At 31.1% G+C, this 23295-nt stretch overlaps 2 protein-coding genes across 2 annotated transcripts in view; both read right to left on the bottom strand.

Moving 5' to 3' along the window:
* Positions 1-351: 351 nt before the first annotated feature.
* On the bottom strand, positions 352-12633 carry LOC133178790 (uncharacterized). Its single transcript, XM_061313486.1, has 7 exons — positions 11632-12633; positions 10029-10179; positions 6330-6361; positions 2961-3016; positions 2775-2861; positions 2288-2336; positions 352-1798 (listed from the first exon to the last, which is right to left on the bottom strand). Exons 1-7 carry the CDS (start codon positions 11708-11710, stop codon positions 1512-1514), a joined length of 741 nt encoding a protein of 246 aa, XP_061169470.1. The 5' UTR covers positions 11711-12633; the 3' UTR covers positions 352-1511.
* A 6620-nt stretch (positions 12634-19253) lies between these two features.
* The window catches only part of LOC133178725 (uncharacterized), a 39786-nt gene continuing 35744 nt past the window's right edge, over positions 19254-23295 (bottom strand). Inside the window, exons 16-19 of the mRNA XM_061313435.1 lie at positions 21932-22027; positions 20763-20858; positions 19344-19439; positions 19254-19258 (exon numbers count right to left, since the gene is read on the bottom strand). Of these exons, the coding sequence (XP_061169419.1) occupies positions 19254-19258; positions 19344-19439; positions 20763-20858; positions 21932-22027 (293 nt within the window). The remainder of the gene's footprint in view (positions 19259-19343; positions 19440-20762; positions 20859-21931; positions 22028-23295) is intronic.

Genomic DNA, 23295 nt, shown 5'->3' on the forward strand with positions numbered 1-23295 from the left:
CTTTGCTTTGTTGTTTTGCCAGAGACACCAATAGCTTTTGATAATTTGTGTCTCTGGATATACAGCCGTGCTCAATTTTCGCCACAATAAAATTTATTTAAATATATATGCTTTGTGTTTTTACATGCACTTATCTGAGATAACAAGTAAATTCAATTGAGTTTTGATTTACGTGGTCATCTAAAAAGTTAAGAGGAAAAGAGAAATTGTCTCACCTTAAGTGTCTCCGATCTTTCTGTATTATCCAATAGTAGTAATCCTTTGTACTTCACAAATCCTGGTCAACGAGCGCCAAATTGACTTATCAGAGGTAAACCAATGACGAAGATTGTAAGTTTTTAGGATGAAAAGTTTATTAAACTACCGTGATCGTATAGATTTTAAAATGCTAGTTTCTGAAATTTCATCAGAATAGACTAATACACTGGTTATAGCACAGTTGTTAAGATCTGCCCCAAATATTTCAGAAGAGCGTAGAACTAAAACTCCAAAAGCAGTAATTAAGGTGAGGTACTAAAAATTAGAGTCCAAATTGTAATCCAAAAAGTCAATGGATGCCTATTGAATGGTCGAAAGAAAGAAGGATAGAGTGTCGTTTTCTGGCAAAACAGGGTATTTTGTGCTCAGAGGGTATTCATGGTCCCGGATATAAAATACTTTTCATTGACTGACTTAACATTGCCATATATAACACCTACGCTTAGTTCGTAGGTCTGTCCGTTGACCTATGAACCCCAACATGGCACCACCCTCCAATCCAGATATACCTTCATTAATAATATTTATGGACTCAGTCTCCATCTCTGCACCACAGGAGTTCTAGCCCTAGGCTCTTTTACTTATCTGCTTCAAAATTCCCAATCTTATTACTCATAATCAAGAATCTTAATTTAGTAACTTTACATTTCCATTCAAATTCTATTGCTTAGTATCGATGGGCTTAATTGGTCTATTCTGATCAATTCCATTGTTTTTTGTGTTTACATGTGTTAACAAAATTATAGTTCAGTAACAATATCCAATTTGATCTTACAATATAATTATAGTTCATGCTGTTAAAGTCTCTTTTCCAGTTATAAAATCACTGCATGTGGTACACAAACAATGTATATACATGTACATTTAACAAACTTTTATTTTATTTTACTGTCAATATTAAAGAGGCTGGGGGTTGTGGCCATTTTTAGACTATATTGATCTCCTTTAGAAGAAGAGCTCCATATGAAGATATAGAAAATGATCAAATTTTAAAACTAAAACTTTTGAAATTTTTCTTTGCCAAATGATAGTTGACAGCTTAAGATATCATATCTAAAAAATTAAGTTAAATCTAGTGGTTAATTTGTGGTTAATTTGTTGACCCCCCCCCCCCCCCCCCCAGCCTCCTTTATAACTAAAATAATTATGTTATGAATATAGTCCAAATTTAAAATAAATTAAAATAAATCAAATAAAATGTCCATTCTGAACCCGATAAGTACACAAGTTCAAATGTCCACAATTGATTTGAGTCAGAGCTTGAAAACTCTTTTTATTTCCTCAAAATCGACATCTTTGAAGACTTCAATGGCATCTAGGAGCTTCTTTACACTGGCTTGTCTCCCCTTTGCCATTTTCCAAGTGGCGAGCATTTGAAAAATTTGGGTCTGCACACCACTTGCGTGGAAACTCATTATTATTTGTTGGATTTTGATGTTTTCTAACCCCAGCAAAACTCCCAATAAAAGGAAATTATTTCCAATATATCCGCTGATCAAGACAAGCTCTTCATCTGTCGGTGGTCTTCCAAGAGTATCAGCTAAAATATATTTTTTATACATTTAGTATAAGCTTGAGGTTTTAAATGAATTAGAAAAAATATTACATGTAAAAATTTAAAAAAAAATCTTTTTAGCTTCGTCCCCTTAATCACTCTAGAATATGACATAGATAACTCAAATTTTTGAATTCTTGATTTAGTCAAGGCATATTCTGTGATGTAATGGTTAGCAAAATACAAAGTATCACAGTCCTAACAAGGCTTTACTAAGATATTGTCTTGGAAGAAATCTTCACAATGTTTGGGGTTATTTTTGGACCAAGGAAAAAAACATTCAAAGAAATTAAACTAATATATAGACTTATATTGGTGTACCCAGTTTTATTCTAAGACTAGGAGCGAAGGCATTAAAAAAAGCAGAAACTTTCATTTAGATTTTGAGTGTCCATGGCAAGAATGTTGAACAGCTTAGCTTGCAGTATTTCTATACATACATATACATGTAGAAATAACAATGAAGCTACATACTTGGACTTGGACGTTTTCCATCTTTGTTTACATTCTTCTCTTGCTGGTCCTGTTTGTATAAAAAATATCAGTTAACATTTGACACAAAGACAGCTTGTATTTGAAGAACACATATGTACTATATTACATGTACAGTATGATTCTATCAATATTGCCAGAAAAAAACGCACACTGAAATTTTCGCATCTCATAGAAGATAAACACATTTCTAAAGAATAGTTTTCCTTCTGCATTTTCATATTTTTTTAAAGTCATTAGTTTTTTTTATTTGCAAAAGCATATGAACGCATACGTATGAAAACATTAAGGAAATTGCTTTAACCTATTGATATTTACGCTGGGCCCTGGATATGCTTCAAACACATTTTGCGTTTTAATTTTTTTTTTTAATTACTCACTATGACACTGAATACATTATTCATTTTAAACGCTGATATGTAATTCAACTTAACGTATTGATCATCCTTCTTAAAGAAAATAAACTTACCGGATGAAAATAAGTATTCCCTTTTATCTTCGTATATCTTTTCTTTCTTATTTTACCGGCGTATTTTTGTTTCTTTATAATTTTTTTCTGAATAAAAAAAAGAAACAACAGTGTATTTGTATCTTGGAAATAAATTATTAGAATTTTTCATTTTTTTTCCACATATCTTTGAAAATGAAAACCAACCTTGGGCTCTGATTCATCTTTCTTTTGAAGATTTAATGCTTTTTGGAAAGCTGAACCTGAAATAAGATTCTTTTTTTTTATTAAAAGCTTCATTTTACAACTTTCATTAGTACGTATCTCCATACGCAGGTGTGTTAAGGAAGCACTAAGATAATCTGACTTGACTAAATCAGTGATACAATATGACGTCATAGTAGGCGAGATGACGTCAAGTTTAGAACACAAGTTTTCCTAATAATGCTATTTAGAGATATAATTTGACTCCTGAAAATGAATAGAAATTTGCAAATATTAACAAAAATAAAATGTTTTTATTTTGTTATGCTGTATCTGTCACTTGAATTATAATCTCCGACCAATGACGTCATAACTGTTCAACAAGTAACTTGAGAATCGATCATGTTGTGTAAGGCTCTAAATTCGCTCTTGAGTACATCTGGGAGGACAAATAAAGAATTCTGTAGACACGTTTTTTTCTTAGATTTCTTTATGTGTATTTGAAGTTTTGACTCTAAATAGGACAAAAAAATGTTTGAATAGATAATCAAGTCAAAAATAAATATTTTATTAATGTTTAAAATATGTGTCACGTAACACATGACAGACATATAACGTAGCATGACAGACGTATGATAAAACGTGACATGATTAAATTACATTTCTGATGCTTAGCAATACAAATAATCCGTAAAAAATAAAACTAAATAATTTCTTAAACAATTCAAATTTTTTTTTCACTCTTACATATAAGAAAAAATATTTTTAAGCTACTTTTGATGCACAAACTGATGATCGTAACACTGACAGACTCCTTTACTTAGCCAGCCAAATAAACCATAAACTTTCATTATTTTATCAAAAAGATAATGTTGCCGTAAGAAATGGACATTATTCAAATTTTGATTCCTTATAGATTTTAAATTTGAATTTTTAAAAAATAAATCTCTGCTATACGCTTTGTAACATACAAAATTTCCACCATGTCTGTCATGTTACGATATTTCTTGAGCAATACCTGTTTGAAACGAGCCAATAAAATTTATCATTCAAAGCTTATCTTTTATTCTTGGAATTTATAATACACAAGACATCATTTTTTTTTATGAAAATACTAATGAAATTTAAAAAAATAAATTATTTCATATAGATCAAACCTATATCGTAACATGTACGGATGCACGTAACCCTGACAGACTCGTTTTAAAAACTGCAAGAAAACAACTACAAAATTGTATTGTTTAAGTTATAAAGACAAATTTTGCCTTATGATACACTAATATTCTTAAATAAAAATACTTTTTGGTTTAATCCACTGAACGTATAAATCTGAATGCACCCGTTTGATTCACGTAACATGAACAGACATTCGTTTTGTCCGTCACCGTTACGATAGTATTCAGGCAATGTCTGTCAATCGGTACGTTATGTAAGAAATGTCAAATTTTAAGTGTTTATGTAGTGATGAAGAGCGTGCAAGTTCATATTTAAAAAAAAATCCAAAATACACCTACTAGCTGACAATATTTTGATGATATGTGTTTAAAATCTAGGATAAAGACAACTTATATTTTCATGAACGTAACATACTTTGTGTAACGTAACACTTGACAGACAAACGTTCGTGGCTTCTCGGGCTCTCTCTGTAGCTCTTCTTATCGAAATGTAAACACATTTGCATAGAACACTGGAGAAAATTTTAATATTCATAACCTTTAAGTCAAATGTATAAGAAGAAGCATCGCCAAGCTCCATTCTTAAAATAGAACGTAACGCCCACTTGCCATGACAGACATCGGAAGCATCCCACAGATTTGTTAATTTCTAAGCACATGTGCTTTTCTGTTGAATCTGCGATCACTTAATTGATAAACAGGTAAATTTTCTATCAGTAGACAAGAAAGATAAAATAGTTTGCATAAACAATGGCCCATTTTATAACAATGTACCCGGTGTATTGAGTCTGACAGACGTTACGTTCAAAATATGAGAAGAAATAAATTCCAATTTTTCTTTTATTTTAGACAAAATTTGCATAAAAATACTTTTGTATGTTAATTTTATCCTTCCTAAACAGTAGTGAATGAAGATATTCTGTGTACAAGGTATTATCGCCGTATATTTGACTTTTATTTTGACATGGTTGAAAATGTCCCCCTACACATGCGTAATTCTAGTGGAATTATCAAATTCATTTCAAGAAAAAAAAGTAAGTTGATGAAAAAATCTGCTTATTTTATCTTTTTTATATATTTGCAATATACTTTTCAATATAAAACATTTCTTATTTCAATTTTTTAAATAATTTATTGTATATTCCTCTTGTTAAAATCATAGGTCAAGATGTACTCAAGAGCGAATTTAGAGCCGTAACCAGAATTTGGCCAAAACGGCATGTAAAAAGATACGTAAAAGGAGGTTTAGAAGCAAATACCGTGAATATTGTGTGTTATTCATGTGAAGTTAAAGTATGTTAAACAGGTATGTTGATTTATTTTCATCGATTATATCTTCTATTGAAGACAGTCATCTATTTACGTATCCCGGTTGGCCTTTCCGCTGTCATTCGTGACAACAATAATGCAAAAGAACAACACTAAGCTGGATACTTAAAAACATAAGATTTGTACATATCGAAAGCTTGTGTTCTAAAATACTTAGAAAGTGCTGCTAGAATCGTGAGATAAACATGGTTTGTAGAAATATCTCGGGTTTTATGCATAAAATGCAAAACATCGGGTAAGGTTTCGTACATATATATGGAATAATTATTTTCCCGATCGGACAGTGGGATTCTAGCAGCACTTTTTAGGCATAAAAGATGTTTTTCAACTATGTTGTTTACTCAAAAAAATTATTTAACCCCGGGGTAGTGTTGTTCTGTGAAGTTTTTCATTAAGGAATATTTTGCTATTAATAGCGGTCACGTGATGACGTCGAGGTGGTGCACTACTTGGCCTCGGACACTCCGTGTCTTTATGTAATAGTTAATAATAGTTTATGTTTTATCGAAGACTTTGATGGATTATTAATCTTAATTTTCTTAAAAAAAAGTCTAAATTTCCCGAGAAATGATTTGTATGCTTCCTTAACATACCCGCGTAATGAAATACTCATTTTTTTTTATATATCAGAATATTTGGAAAGACTAATTTTGTTTACAGGTATTAAATGTATTGCAGTATTCTTATTATTATTATCATCATCATCCTTATTATCATTATGATCATTACGTGGTATGAAAGCCAGATATTTGTCCTTATATAGTGAAGAAATTTAAAATGAATCCAAAATTGAGAAAATCCAAAATTTAAACATGAACATATAAGGACTTGATTTAAATGTGCATTAGATTGATAGCTTTTCCCATACCTCGAAAATTTTCTATTCTCCTTTTACGATTCCTGAAAAAAAATTAAATTTGTGTAGCCAAGTTAACACTATCAAAAGTAACATAGTTACCTATAGTTTACTTTTAAACTTTTGCAGACTATAGCTTATGTTTAAATATTTTCTATGAAACTTTGTTACTTTACTAAATATTTTGTTGTATAATGACATTAAAATTGTTTATTATAGCATTTTGATTTATTAGGAATGTATACGCTAGATCTTAACTCATTTGCTATTTAATTCCTAAATACGTCGATGACTGTGTCTTTCTAAACAATATGGAATACACATATAAAAAGAGTTTTAATTCAGAATGGGAATGGGAAAAAAATAACTATTTGAATTTCATATATATATATATATATATATATATATATATATATATATATATATATATATATATATATATATATATATATATATATATATATATATATATATATGGTTAAATATAAGTGTAGAAAGAAGTCTGTTTCATCAGTGGAACATTGATACACTGATTGACTATAGTAAAAATACTGATAATTTGGTATACTTTATCAGTACTCCGAAAAAAAAACGTTACTTAATTGACGTAAGTTATATTAAAATATTGTTGACTATAATATGAATCTACAGTGCTTCAGCGGCTATATGATGCTATGTTATATTACGTTTAGGCTGTAAATCAATGAGTATCCAAAATACCAACAGTAGTACCATTCTCTATCCAGAGTTGTCTTCCGCTACGCTCACAACACCTCGTTTTAGAAGATTCTTGTACAAATTTTTACGGTGAAAATTCGAAATTAAAATAGTAAGTAATTATTGTAGTAATCGGAAAAAGTTGATAATTCATCATTTTTCAAAAATCTATAATCCCTCAAAACAACATATTTTCGAAGTTTTTATGGAACTAGTCTGGTTTTAGCTTTAGGGACAGTCTGTCCCCGAGGACACTTGTCGTTCGGTACCTCTTCATTCATGAGTACACAGAATAACGAAATGATACTGGCAGACGCTTCCCCCAGTATAAAAAGAAATCACTTTTTTGAGTCTATAAGAGACACAGACTCAAGGAGTTCATTCGGTCAAGGAAAGTCCATTTTTTTTTATTCCTCGACACCAGAATATATAGGCTCGGATCTGTGATTATGGATATTGCAAATCATAGACTTTTTAAACCCCCACGTTTTAATGAAGAAAATACAGCTAAAACAATCCGTTTTGACGCGGTTAATATAAGTAATGTTCTTAATCACAAAAGGGTCCAGTTTTGTATTCCACCATATTTCAAGTTAAAGACTTCTACACCTTGTATTTACACCGACTATTGCTTCCAAACTTTATAATTACAAGAAAACTTTACAGGGCCTGGAAATCGAATATTGAAACATAATCCTTTATCGTGTTCATGTTCTTCTTCACCCTATAACGATAGTCCTGCTGGACACGTTATTACTGGTGACGTAAATATAGTAAATAATGAGGACTTAAGAACACTAATTTTAAAAGGTCCTAAACATACCGAACCCTAATCCTTCAACTGGTGTCGGAATTTAATAAATATTACGGATTCGGTAGAGGATTACGCCAGGCGATGGGCAAGACATGAAGAAGAAGACCTTGACACTTTGTCAGAATAGATTGAATATATCAGATGTATGCTAAAATCGCGCAATAAAAAATTGAGGGGCGTTATGAGAACCATCTATCCTTCTGTATTCAATAATCCAGACGTGAAAACAAGATTACATGATCAGTACTTACTGGTTCCTGCTGACAAAGCAGGTAACAACATTGTCTTTGTTTGTAAGGTTCATTATATTAAATATATTTTAGAGGAACTTGGATTTAATTCTACAAGTAGTAATCCAACTTATACTCATAGTTCCCTTTCTAAGGAAAAAATTCTTCAAAATCATATGTCAGTTTTGAATATTTTTAACATTCCAAACAACCAAAATGAATTTGAATTACCATATCTATATTTGATTCCGAAACTTCATAAAAATCCTTATAAACAAAGATACATAACGAATTCTAGTAAATGTTCAACCAAGCCTCTTTCTTTACTCCTCTCTAAGATATTTACAGTAGTGAAAAAGAAAATTCAAGAGTACTGCGCAACAATATATTCGAGAAGTGGTGTAAATCAGATGTGGATACTTACAAATTCCAAAGAACTTTTGGAAATTTTGAAATCACAAGATTTTAACAAAATCAACAGCTTAAAAACTTACGACTTTTCAACTTTATACGCAACCATTCCCCACGATGAATTAAAGTCCAGGCTTTTTGATATCATTGACAGCTGCTTTTTCAATAAAGATAGAACTCGTAAATTTACTTGCCTTGTCATTGGTCATTTGCAAAATTATTTTGTTAAAAAACAATCTGATTGTACACACAAGTACTCTGAAGTTGACATTAAAAAGATGTTTGAGTTTCCGATTGACAATGTCTATGTGGTTTTTGGAGACCAGGTCTTCCAACAATCTATTGGAATTCCCATGGGTACCAATTGCGCCCCGTTATTAGCAGACCTTTTTTGTATTCATATGAAGCAGAATTTGTCCAAAGTCTTATACGTGAAAAGAGAAAAACACTTGCTGTGGCCTTTATCTCGACATTTAGATATATCAATGACGTATTGTCAATTAACAATGATATGGTTATATTCCATTCTTATGTCGATACGATATATCCCGGTGAGCTTGAGATAAAAGATAACACAGAGTCTGACACAACTGTCTCGTATTTGGATATTTTACTTCAGAAAGACGTTAATTGTAATCTAACAATCAAGCTTTATGATAAACGTGATGACTTTAACTTTTCAATCGTCAACTTCCCTTACTTATGCAGCAATATACCTTCATCACCTGCATACGGGGTTTATATCTCTCAGTTGATTCGATACGCAAGAGCATGCTCTAAGTACAATTTCTAAAACAAGGTAAATTATTGACAAACAAGTTGATGAAACAAGAATTTCAGCAGTCTCGTTTAAAGTCATCATTTCAAGTTCCAAGGTCGATAAAATGACCTTGTCAGCAAATACAATTTATCACTGAATCAAATGCTGACTGACATTTTTCATACTAATTGTTAGGCCATTATTTACACACTGAATTGTCGACGGATTTTCCAGTTATTTCGCGATCATGACAAGGAACACATGGCGGGTGAGACCGGTCGGCGGGGGATGTTCACTCCTCCATGGCACCTGATTTCACCTCTGATGTTTTGGAGGTCCGCGTTTGCTCTGCTCCTGTTTTGCGGTGTTTGGTGGGCTTTCGAACTTGAATACTGTTCGTTATCTCCATATATATCATTTTGCGGAGTAAAAATTAAAATCTTAATAAAAAATCATTATAAATTGTAAGAAATTAAAATAAATGATATTTTCCGATAAGAAATATTATTAAAAACAATTAGTAATACAACGTTTATTCATGTACAATTTTTCCGAGAAACTTGTATAATAAGAGTAGACAGAGGTGTATGTGGGAGCGTAGCGGGAACGACAACTCTGGATAGAGAATGCAGTTGTTCATTCATGAAAAAAGCTAAAATACAGATTTATGAAACATAATGAAGATGATGATCATGTTGATGATATTATTGATAAAAAAGCTTAAAAAGAACATAATAAAAAAGCAGAAAATGTATGCAATGTATGCATGCACTCATTACCTTGATTTTTTTTCGTTTCTAATATCCGTTGTCATACAATTTTCGTTATTAATTTTCTTAGATAAAAGAGGAAGATTAGGGCTTTCTCGAACAACATCCTTAATCTTCTTCGAGTAGATAATAAAAATTTCATACATTGGACTTTGCGATTCTGAAATAATTATAAAATCAATTTAGAGTCTATTCAGAAAACAGCGATTAAATGAAATTACATGTATATACTATTTCTACATTGTTATATTTTAGTGCTATTAAACACGCCATTTTTTCAAGTTAAACACAGGGAAATATATATGCTTACTTGTTTAAACAAAGTGCATTGCTGGAAATACATGATGCACCTGTGTTGATCTAGATGGCTATGATAACCCATTAGAATGTGTAATTTGGGATTCTTTAACCTTCCCAAAAAGATATTCGAACCCACTAATCGTGCTGACCGTAAACCAAATATTTTGTTTAAGTATATGAAATCAATTCTATTAATTTACCATGTATCGAGATTAAATTTAAATTTTACAAATTCCAGCTGTTGTTGATTGAAACTTCCCCCATTGTGAGGCATTCCATCGCAGCACATGTTTAAGAGTGAGACTAACCCTGTATGTTTTGCTCTAGAGTGAAACTTTTCCTTGGTGATAGAACAAATCTAAAGCAAGATAACCCCAATGAACTTTCACTCTAGAGCCACAATTTCCTGGGAGAGACTTACTTAACCACTAGTTGTAAAGTCGGACGTCCCCTTTAATTCACTCTTGCTGTTGCAAGTAGTACAATCTCTTTACCGAGTGTGAAGACATACCAATACTTAATACAGTGGTGTATTAATTGATTTTGGTTAAATTAATAATCCGTCACTAGGAATTAAAAAAAAATACGCCATTTTCTTATTTGCCTCTATTTATAACTTCTTTATTTTTATAAGCAGGGATATCACTTCTGCATAATCAACCTATCATTGTTGCACAGAAAATTTGTACATTGCGTCCTAGACCCAACTATCAAAGGAATTAATCATATTTATATCTTTGTTTTAGATGAAGGTATTTATTTTCTACTAATTAGATAACCGTCTTATGTGATCGCTTAATCGCTGTTACATATATTGACCGTTTGTCTTAACTTGTTTAGTACAAATAAAAGCTTTAAAAAAAAGAGAGAGAAGGAATTTTTTTTCTCCATCACCTGATTCCACCTCTGGAATTTTCAGGGGTCCGAGTTTTTTGCCCTCTTCACATATTTGTATTGTTTATAGATTTTTTAGGCCGACCACTGTTCGTTATCTCCACCCTTTAAATTTCTTATCCAATGGGCTAAGAGTAGAGTTCACCTGAAGGGGATCCCTCCAGAACCAGACCCGGGGATGGGGTATGGCTTATAACTATAGAGTAAACCTTCCCCATGAAGGCAGTTTCACACCAGAACAAGATTTTCAGGAAAAAGCAAGTTGAAAATACATTATCAATTTTCGGACAAAACCATGTCAGAAAGTCTTCGATTAAAGAAGCTCCCCTTAGCCTAAGACTAGGTGATCTAAAACTTGAAGAGTTTTGTTTTTGATTTTTCAAAATCTAAGTCTCATTTATATTATAAACATTCTTACCGTTAAGAGGTGTATATTCTACAGCTGGAATCATAATTTGTTTAAATTTACATGCTTCTGGATTCTCATACTCATCCATTTTCACACCATATTCTAGATAAAGAGAAATTACAGGTTACAATTATTCATTTTGAAAAAAAAAATGTTAATAAAATGTTCACGAATTTTAATTCTCCACTGCATGTCCGTAGATACATACACATCGTAATTATTAAAAGAGCCCCTGCAATATGAACAGCTTTAAAACTGCATCGCGATATCACATTCAACGAAGGGGCACGAATCCACCTGGAATTTACCCTCAGAAAGGATTATTTAAACTAAGTGGGATCTACAAGACATGGAGTTTCTTGCATCTTCATGTGAATATTTGTCAGCGTTTTCTTCAGTTGAATATATTTTCACGACGTCCTCTACATATTCACATGTCAAACGTAAATCACCCTTCGAACTCAACATTCACAATTTTAACAAAACTGACTCTTCATATACTCTTAATAGAAATTAAAATAACGGAGTATTGGTTCATATTTTTCTACAAATCTTAATATATACCACAAGTGGATTTCTGCATCATACAATCATAAAAGTATTAAATTTTGCCCTATTGAGAAAAAAACATTTAAAGACATTTCTGCCCATAGTTTCATAAATATTCGACCCCTCATTAATGCTCCATCCTGGTTTACAACGAAATGATTTGAAAAAATGAAACAGTTGTTTTAATTTAATATTTTATGTAACCCCTCGCATTTTTTTTTTGGTGGTGCATAGGTTCTTGAGAGGACGATTTATAAACAATACCATAAGCTTCACAATATTCCTCAAATATCCCTATTGGCAGAAGGCGTGGCCCTTTCTTCCATCAGACAACAATCACATATCACTAAAGATGCTTTGTGGTCTGTTTGCTCGAATTCGGTTCAGTGGTTTGAGAGATCAATTCGGTTTTCCAATGAAGAACAACAGAAAGAAAGACGGAAAACCATATGCCAGTGTTACGACAAATATTACATCTCTGAAACTTTTCGATCAGAAAAGAATACCTAAGCTTAAAATCAGCCTAAGATCAGCAAAAACATATCTGATTTTTTTTTTTTTTTTTTTTTTTTTTTTTTTTTTTTTTTTTTTTACATTTTTGCTATAGTTAACAACAATTATTAATAGTAGTATTTTTGTCACTGTTGGTAGCAATTTTGAAATACATGGACAAACTTTTTATGTCAAATAAGACAACCAGGATTTGAAAACATCCAATAACTTCACATTTTCTTACAATAATTAAAACTTTTTTTTCTAATTATCCACAAAGCAAAAAACTTTATTTTTCTCATCGAATGTAAGACCTTTTCTTCAAATCTGACAATATACAATGTAATGATGTGTAATTCCAGCGTTACAAATTGCGAAAATTTGTTTTTTGAGTCCAGATATTTTTCTGTATAATATTTTTTCCAATTTCCAAATGGTTATCATTTGTCAAAATCAAAGTTTTATACAGATAATAGACATTCTAACCATAAAAAGTGGTATTTTCTGAAGTTGAATATTTAATTGCTTTACATTTTGGATTCTCGTACCCATCAAAGGAAACAACGGATTTTTGGATAATAAAAAAAGAGATAGAATTTAAGAGATATTAGAGTTCGAATTATCATACCTTCTTCTAGAGAAAAATTCCGTAGATAAAAAATTAGCCTTAAAGGAAACTCTAAACACTAACAAAAAGTACATTTTGGACTTGGAGAAAAATATATCAAATAAAGGTGAAAATATTGGGACTATTTAGTTCATTGTCAGCATAGGGTACCTGCCTTATTTCCGCAGGAAAGATGTTCAAAGACAATGGACTATTCGTGAACAGATATCACTGTTGTTTACTTAGATCGGGAATATTAATGGAAATGATGAATTCCATTGGTTTAATATAATGCTAAGAATATTTTAATTTATTACAAATTGTATAATTAACAGTAAACAACCATTTTTTTCTATCTTTTTTTTTTCTATCTTTCTTCTAAAGGCAGATCACTCTAACTGCATAAAAATACCCTTCAAGTAGAACTCTTTAGTGTGCAGTGTTTAAAGCATCCTTAAATGATACTATAATAAACTATTCTTAAATGTCGTGTATATACATGCATATGGTAAGGTTGTAAACAATTTTAATTTGACAGGGTTATAAAAGTATGAAGGCGAATAATAAGAATTTTCATACTTTAAACACCTTTTCTTCTCAAAACATTTCAGTTAATATTACTTCAATTCTGACAATATACTGTGTAATGATGTTTAATCCCAACGAAGCAAATTACGAACATTTCCTTTTTTTTATTTAAAATTTTTGTATAAAACAGTTTCATCTTATGACAAGAACTTTGCACAAGCAGTCATAATTTAAGAAAAAAATATTTCATCCAGCTGGGGGTGCTCAAATCTTTTTCTATGACCCAAACGTTTGTAATTAACTTTAAATATTTTTGATTTGGTATTTTGCCAAGAAAATACGGACACCTTACTTTTGCCCAATCTAGTTTAATGGCTTATTATGCATTTAATATCCACATATATGTGTTCATTATAAATGTAAATTGAACCATTGCCGTTTTAAGGAATAAAAAATCCTACATATGAACAGATTATTCAATGCATTGTGGTTTCCATTCCCTGATTCGACACGAATCCACATGAAATCTGCACTTCGTGCGAAAGATCAAAAGTAACTGGAATCTACTTTACAAAATTCTTCTGGAATGGAAATGTTTATTATTGTTTGTCTGCTTATCTCATGAACACATTTTCACTATGTTTTCTAAATTATGAAACGTCAAAGGTGTCAATTCTTTTGAAAATGTGGGCTATTTTCCTACAAAACTCAAGAGAAAGCGAAACAGAAAGATTCATGCCGGACAGTCTTTCATCAGAAAAACCTCCTCAAACAATGAGAAGGTGAGCTAGAACTTTAAAATATTTATGTTATGCTTTGTCAAATTCAAAGTTTCATATAAAGTTTCATAGATGATTTACCGTTCACGGTAGCTCAGTCGGTAGAGCGCTCGCTTCGTGATCGGGAGGCCGTGAGTTCGAATCTCGGCCGCGACAGACCTAAGTCGATAAAAAATAGGTAGCAACTGTTCCTTCGCCATGCGCTCGGCACTTTGAAGTGAAAGTTGCGGGTCTTTCGGATGAGACCTTAAAAACCGAGGCCCCGTGTCACGGCAGGCGTTGGCACGATAAAGATCCCTCACTGCTCAATGGCCCTGAGTGCCGAGTAAAGGTCAAAATTTGAAGCCCTTCACCGGTATATGGTGACGTCTCTATATGAGTGAAAAATTCTCGAATGGGACGTAAAACAACATACAATCAATCAATCAATCATAGATGATTAACATTCTTACCTTCATTAAAAGTCGTATTTTTTAAAGTGGAATTTTTAATCGCTTGATATTTTCTCGCTCTTGGAATCTTGTACCCATTTAACGGAACATCTAATTCTGGATAAAAGAAAAAAGTGAATTTTAAGAGATATTAGAGGTCGAATTATCACCCCTTTTCCTAGAGGTACATTCCAAAGATAAAAATAATGTATAATAAGGATGTTAACAATTTTAATTTGACGGGTCAAAAATATATAGAAAGAATCAGAACTATCATATCATGATTTTTCTACGATCAATATGACTTTTTTCATATTTCAGACACTTCTTCGTCTCAAAAAATTTAATTTTATATTACTTGAATTCTGACAATATGCTGTGTAATGATGTTTAATACAGACGAAACAAATAATGGCCATTTTGCTTTTGTGATTTAATATTTTAGTATAAATGGTTTTCATTTAATGACAAGAACCTTTCCCCAAAAGTCATAATTTTAGTACAACTGTGTAAATTTCTTCATCCGAAAGGGGGATGCTCTCATCCTTTTCTAGGGCCCAAATGTATTTAATCAATTTTAAATAGTTTTAATTTGCATCAAGTGTATATTTAGCAACAAAATACTGACATCTTACTTTTGCCTGTTCTAGTTCATTGGCAAATTCTTCAACAAGGCTTATTCTACTTTCCATGTCCGTAGATACTTGTTAATCATAACTTTAAAACATTGAACAACTGTAGTGTTTTAGAAATTCAAAATTCCTACACATGAACTGATTTTTCATTGCATTATATTTTGATTTCAATTCCCTGACTGGGCAAGAATCCACTTGGAATCTGAACTTCGTGCAAAGATTTAAAGTAACTGAAATCTATTTAACAAAGCTCTTTTTGCATGGAAATGTTTATCATTCTTTGTCTGTTCATCTTATGAACATATTTTTACTTTGTTTTCTACATAATGCAATATCAAACGTTACAATTGTTTTGAAAATTTGGGCTATTTTCCAACAAAACTCAAGAGAAAAAGAAACAGAAAGATTCATGTCGGACAGCCTTTGAACAGAGAAACATCCTTAGACTATGAGAAGGTGAACTAGAGCATCAAATATTTATGTTATGCTTTGTCCAATTTAAAGTTTCATATAGATTATAAACATTCTTACCTTGATCAAAAGTAGTAACTTTTAAAGTAGAATCTTTAATTGCGTTATCTTTTCTTGATTTTGGATTCTCGTACCCATCACAGGGAACATCTAATTCTGGATAAAAGAAAATGAATAGGAAATTAATTATAAAGAGGTATCAGAGGTCGAATTATCATCCCTTTTCCTAGAGAAACGTTACGAATTATAAAAAAAAAAGTTTTTAAATGATACTATAATAAACTATTCTTAAATGTTGTTGTATATGTATGATAAGGTTGTTAGCAAGTTTTATTTGATGGGGTAAAAAATTTTAAGTGTTCAAAACGATCATTTCATGGTTTTCGATAAATAAGACGTTTTCTTCATATTTCAAACACGTTTTCTACTCAAAGCATTTAAGTTAATATTACCTCACTTCTGACAATATACTGTGTAATAATGTTTAATCCGGAGAAAACAAATTACAGACATTTTGTTTTCTTCATTAAATTTTCCTTTAGAAGACTTTTCAATCTATTGATAAGAACCTTGCCACAACAGTAATAATTTAAGAAAAGAAATCTTCCTCTGACAGTGGGGATGCTCTTTTTTTTTTCCTGTGACCTAAATGTTTTGATCAATTTTAAATAATATTTTCTCACTTTTGGATTCTTGCACCCATCGAAGGTAACATTAAATTATGGATAAACGTAATTGAAGTGGAATTTACGACATATTAGAGGTCGAGTTATCATCCCTTTTCCTAAAAATACGTTCTGTGCATGAAAAAAAGTTTTAAAAGATACTGTAATGATAAATACTTTATGATTTACGTGATGACTTTAACTTTTCAATCGTCATCTTCCCTTACTTATGCAGCAATATACCCTCATCTCCTGCATACGGGATATATATCTCTCAGTTGATTCGATATGCAAGAGCATGCTCTACGTATGGACAATTTCCAAAACGAGGTAAATTATTGTCAAACAAGTTGATGAAACAAGAATATCAGCAATCTCGTTTAAAGTCATCATTTCGTAAGTTCTATGGTCGATACAATGACCATGTCAGCAAATACAATTTATCATTGAGTCAAATGCTGACTGACATTTTTCATACTAATTGTTAGGCCATTATTTACACACTGAATTGTCGACGGATTTTTCCGTTATTTCCCGATCATGAAAAGGAGCACACGGCGGGTGAAACCGGTCGGCAGGGGATGCTCACTCCTCCATGGCACATGATCCCACCTCTGATGATTTGGAGGTCCGTGTTTGCTCTGCTCCTATTTTGTATTGTTTAATGGACTTCTGAGCTTGAATACTGTTCGTTATCTCCATATATTTCTACTTAAAGTATACTATAATAATCAATTCTTAAATGTTGTAGTATGTGTATAATAAGGCTGTCAACAATTTTTTTTGAAGGGGTCAACAATAATAAAAAAAAAAAAAAGGTTCAAAAGAGTCTTATCGATTTTGTATATTTAGCTAGAAAATTCTGACATCTTACTTTTACCCTATCTAGTTTAATGGCAGATTCTTCAACAAAGCTCATTCTACATTTTATGTCCGTGGATAGATATTCATCATCAATGTAAAATTAAACCACTGATGTTTTTCATGAAAAAGAAACATCTTACATATGAATCGATTTTACAATGCATTGTGGTTTCCATTTGCTGATTTGGTTCTATTCGTTTGGAATCTGCACTTAGTGCGAAAGATGTTAAATAATTGAAATCTTCTTTACAAAACTCGTCTTGCATGGAAATGTTTATCATTCTTTGTCTGTTTATTTTATGAACATATTTTCACTATGTTATCTACATAATGCAATGTCAAACTTTACAAATGTTTTGAAATGTGGGCTATTCTCCTACAAAATTCAACAGAAAAAAAACAAAAAGTTTCATTCCGGAGAGTCTTTGATCAGACAGACCTCCGTAGTCTATGAGAACCTAACCTAAAACTCCAAATATTTATGTTATGCTTTGTCAAATGCAAAGTTTCATGTAGATGATTAACATTCTTACCTTCATTAAATGTAGTATTTTTTAAAATGGAATTTTTAATTGCTTGATATTTTCTCGCTCTTGGAATCTTGTACCCAATGAACGGAACATCCAATTCTGGATAAGAGAAAATAAAGTGGATTTTAAGAGATATTAGAGGTCGAATTATCACCCCTTTTCCTAGAGAAAAATTCCGTAGGTAAAAATTAGTCTTTAAATGAGTTTTTAATAAACTATTCTTTATTGTTGTAGTACATGTATAAGGTTGTTAACAATTTTAATTTGACGGGATCAAAAATATATAGAAAGGGTCAAAACAATCATATCATGATTTTTCTACGATCAATATGACTTTTTTCATCTTTCAAACACTTTTTCTTCTCAAAAAAATTAATTTTATATTACCTGAATTCTGACAATATGCTGTGTAATGATGTTTAATACCGATGAAACAAATAATGGTCATTTTGTTTTTGTCATTGAATAGTTTTGTATAAATCCTTTTCATTTAATGAGAAGTACCTTGCCCCAAAAGTCATAATTTAGGAATAAATTTCTTCATCTGACAGGGGGATGCTCACATCTTTTCTACGGTCCAATTGATTTTAATCAACTTTAAATAGTTTTAATTTTGTATCATGTGTATATTTAGTAAGAAAGTACTGACATCTTACTTTTGCCCGATCTAGTTCAATGGAAAATTCTTCAACAAGGCTTATTCCACTTTTCATGTCCGTAGAAAGATGTTCATCATAACATTAAATTATTGAACCACTGTCCTTTTTAGGAATAAAAAAGTCCTACACATGAACTGATTTTCCATTGCATTATATTTTGATTTCTATCCCTGATTGGGCAAGAATCCACTTGGAATCTGCACTTCGTGCATAACTGAAATCTACTTAACAAAGCTCTCTTTGCATGGAAATGTTTATCATTCTTTGTTCATCTTATGAACATATTTTTACTTTGTTTTCTACATAATGCAATATCAAACGTTACAAATGTTTTGAAAATTTGGGCTATTTTCCAACAAAACTCAAGAGAAAAAGAAACAGAAAGATTCATGTCGGACAGTCTTTGATCAGAGAAACCTCCTTAGCCTATGAGAAGGTGAACTAGAGCATCAAATATTTATGTTATGCTTTGTCCAATTTAAAGTTTCATATAGATTATAAACATTCTTACCTTGATCAAAAGTAGTAATTTTTAAAGTGGAATCTTTAATTGCGTTATCTTTTCTTGCTTTTGGATTTTCGTACCCATCACAGGGAACATCTAATTCTGGATAAAGAAAAATGAATAGGATATTAAAGAGGGTATCAGAGGTCGAATTATCATCCCTTTTCCTATAGAAACGTTACGAATTAAAACAATATAGTTTTTAAATGATACTATAATAAACTAACCTTAAATGTTGTAGTATATGTATGATAAGGTTGTTAGCAAGTTTTATTTGACGGGGTAAAAAAATTTTAAGTGTTCAAAACGATCATATCATGGTTTTCGATCAATAAGACGTTTTCCTCATATTTCAAACACGTTTTCTTCTCAAAACATTTAAATTAATATTACCTCACTTCTGACAATATACGGTGCAATGATGTTTAATCTGCACAAAACAAATTACAGACATTTTGCATTCTTCATTAAATTTTCCTTTAGAAGACTTTTCAGTCTAATGACAAGAACCTTGCCCCAACAGTAATTATTAAAGAAAAGAAATCCTCATCTGACAGGGTGATGGGTTTTTTTTCCTGTGACCCAAACGTTTTAATCAATTTTAAATAATATTTTCTCACTTTTGGATTCTTGTACAAATCGAAGGTAATATTGAATTATGGATAAACGTAATTGAAGTGGAATTTGAGGCATACTACAGGTCGAGTTATCATCCCTTTTCCTGAAAAAACGTTCTGTGCATAAAAAAAAGTCTTAAAAGATACTATAAATTCTATTCTTAAATGTTGTAGTATATGTATAATAAGGCTGTGAGTAATTTTGACGGGGTCAACAATTAAAAAAAAGGTTCAAACTATCTTATCGATTTTGTAAATTTAGCTAGAAAATTTTGACATCTTACTTTTACCCTATCTAGTTTAATGGCAGATTCTTCAACAAAGCTCATTCTACATTTTATGTCCGTAAATAGATATTCATCATAAATGTAAAATTGAACCACTGACGTCTTTTATGAAAAAGAAAAATCTTACATAAGAACCGATTTTACAATGTATTGTGGTTTCCATTTGCTGATTCGGTTCTATTCCGTTTGGAATCTGAACTCAGTGCGAAAGATGTTAAATAACTGAAATCTTCTTTACAAAACTCTTCTTGCATGGAAATGTTTATTATTCTTTGTCTGTTTATTTTATGAACATATTTTCATTATGTTTTCTACATAATGCAATGTCTAACTTTACAAATGTTTTGAAATGTGGGCTATTCTCCTACAAAATTCAACAGAAAAGAAACAACAAGTTTCATTCCGGAGAGTCTTTGATCAGAGAGACCTCCGTAGCCTATGGGAACCTAAGCTAAAACTCCAAATATTTATGTTATGCTTTGTCAAATGCAAAGTTTCATGTAGATGATTAACATTCTTACCTTCATTAAAAGTAGTATTTTTTAAAGTGGAATTTTTAATCGCTTGATATTTACTCGCTCTTGGAATCTTGTACCCAATGAACGGAACATCTAATTCTGGATAAAAGAAAATAACGTGGATTTTTAGAGATATTAGAGGTCGAATTATCACCCCTTTTTCTAGAGAAACATTCCGTACATAAAAATTAGTCTTTAAATGAGTTTTTTAAAAAAACTATTCTTTAATGTTGTAGTACATGTATAAGGTTGTTAACAATTTTAATTTGACGGGATCAAAAATAAATAGAAAGGGTCAAAACAATCATATCATGATTTTTCTACGATCAATATGACTTTTTACACATTTCAAACACTTTTTCTTCTCAAAAAAATTAATTTTATATTACCTGAATTCTGACAATATGCTGTGTAATGATGTTTAATACCGATGAAACAAATAATGGTCATTTTGTTTTTGTCATTGAATAGTTTTGTATAAATCCTTTTCATTTAATGAGAAGTACCTTGCCCCAAAAGTCATAATTTAGGAATAAATTTCTTCATCTGACAGGGGGATGCTCACATCTTTTCTACGGTCCAATTGATTTTAATCAACTTTAAATAGTTTTAATTTTGTATCATGTGTATATTTAGTAAGAAAGTACTGACATCTTACTTTTGCCCGATCTAGTTCAATGGAAAATTCTTCAACAAGGCTTATTCCACTTTTCATGTCCGTAGAAAGATGTTCATCATAACATTAAATTATTGAACCACTGTCCTTTTTAGGAATAAAAAAGTCCTACACATGAACTGATTTTCCATTGCATTATATTTTGATTTCTATCCCTGATTGGGCAAGAATCCACTTGGAATCTGCACTTCGTGCATAACTGAAATCTACTTAACAAAGCTCTCTTTGCATGGAAATGTTTATCATTCTTTGTTCATCTTATGAACATATTTTTACTTTGTTTTCTACATAATGCAATATCAAACGTTACAAATGTTTTGAAAATTTGGGCTATTTTCCAACAAAACTCAAGAGAAAAAGAAACAGAAAGATTCATGTCGGACAGTCTTTGATCAGAGAAACCTCCTTAGCCTATGAGAAGGTGAACTAGAGCATCAAATATTTATGTTATGCTTTGTCCAATTTAAAGTTTCATATAGATTATAAACATTCTTACCTTGATCAAAAGTAGTAATTTTTAAAGTGGAATCTTTAATTGCGTTATCTTTTCTTGCTTTTGGATTTTCGTACCCATCACAGGGAACATCTAATTCTGGATAAAGAAAAATGAATAGGATATTAAAGAGGGTATCAGAGGTCGAATTATCATCCCTTTTCCTATAGAAACGTTACGAATTAAAACAATATAGTTTTTAAATGATACTATAATAAACTAACCTTAAATGTTGTAGTATATGTATGATAAGGTTGTTAGCAAGTTTTATTTGACGGGGTAAAAAAATTTTAAGTGTTCAAAACGATCATATCATGGTTTTCGATCAATAAGACGTTTTCCTCATATTTCAAACACGTTTTCTTCTCAAAACATTTAAATTAATATTACCTCACTTCTGACAATATACGGTGCAATGATGTTTAATCTGCACAAAACAAATTACAGACATTTTGCATTCTTCATTAAATTTTCCTTTAGAAGACTTTTCAGTCTAATGACAAGAACCTTGCCCCAACAGTAATTATTAAAGAAAAGAAATCCTCATCTGACAGGGTGATGGGTTTTTTTTCCTGTGACCCAAACGTTTTAATCAATTTTAAATAATATTTTCTCACTTTTGGATTCTTGTACAAATCGAAGGTAATATTGAATTATGGATAAACGTAATTGAAGTGGAATTTGAGGCATACTACAGGTCGAGTTATCATCCCTTTTCCTGAAAAAACGTTCTGTGCATAAAAAAAAGTCTTAAAAGATACTATAAATTCTATTCTTAAATGTTGTAGTATATGTATAATAAGGCTGTGAGTAATTTTGACGGGGTCAACAATTAAAAAAAAGGTTCAAACTATCTTATCGATTTTGTAAATTTAGCTAGAAAATTTTGACATCTTACTTTTACCCTATCTAGTTTAATGGCAGATTCTTCAACAAAGCTCATTCTACATTTTATGTCCGTAAATAGATATTCATCATAAATGTAAAATTGAACCACTGACGTCTTTTATGAAAAAGAAAAATCTTACATAAGAACCGATTTTACAATGTATTGTGGTTTCCATTTGCTGATTCGGTTCTATTCCGTTTGGAATCTGAACTCAGTGCGAAAGATGTTAAATAACTGAAATCTTCTTTACAAAACTCTTCTTGCATGGAAATGTTTATTATTCTTTGTCTGTTTATTTTATGAACATATTTTCATTATGTTTTCTACATAATGCAATGTCTAACTTTACAAATGTTTTGAAATGTGGGCTATTCTCCTACAAAATTCAACAGAAAAGAAACAACAAGTTTCATTCCGGAGAGTCTTTGATCAGAGAGACCTCCGTAGCCTATGGGAACCTAAGCTAAAACTCCAAATA

This window comes from Saccostrea echinata, unplaced genomic scaffold (genome assembly GCF_033153115.1).
Source record: "Saccostrea echinata isolate AGI-Se365-2 ecotype Australia unplaced genomic scaffold, CSIRO_AGI_Sech_v1 ptg000003l, whole genome shotgun sequence".
Lineage (NCBI taxonomy): Eukaryota > Metazoa > Mollusca > Bivalvia > Ostreida > Ostreidae > Saccostrea > Saccostrea echinata.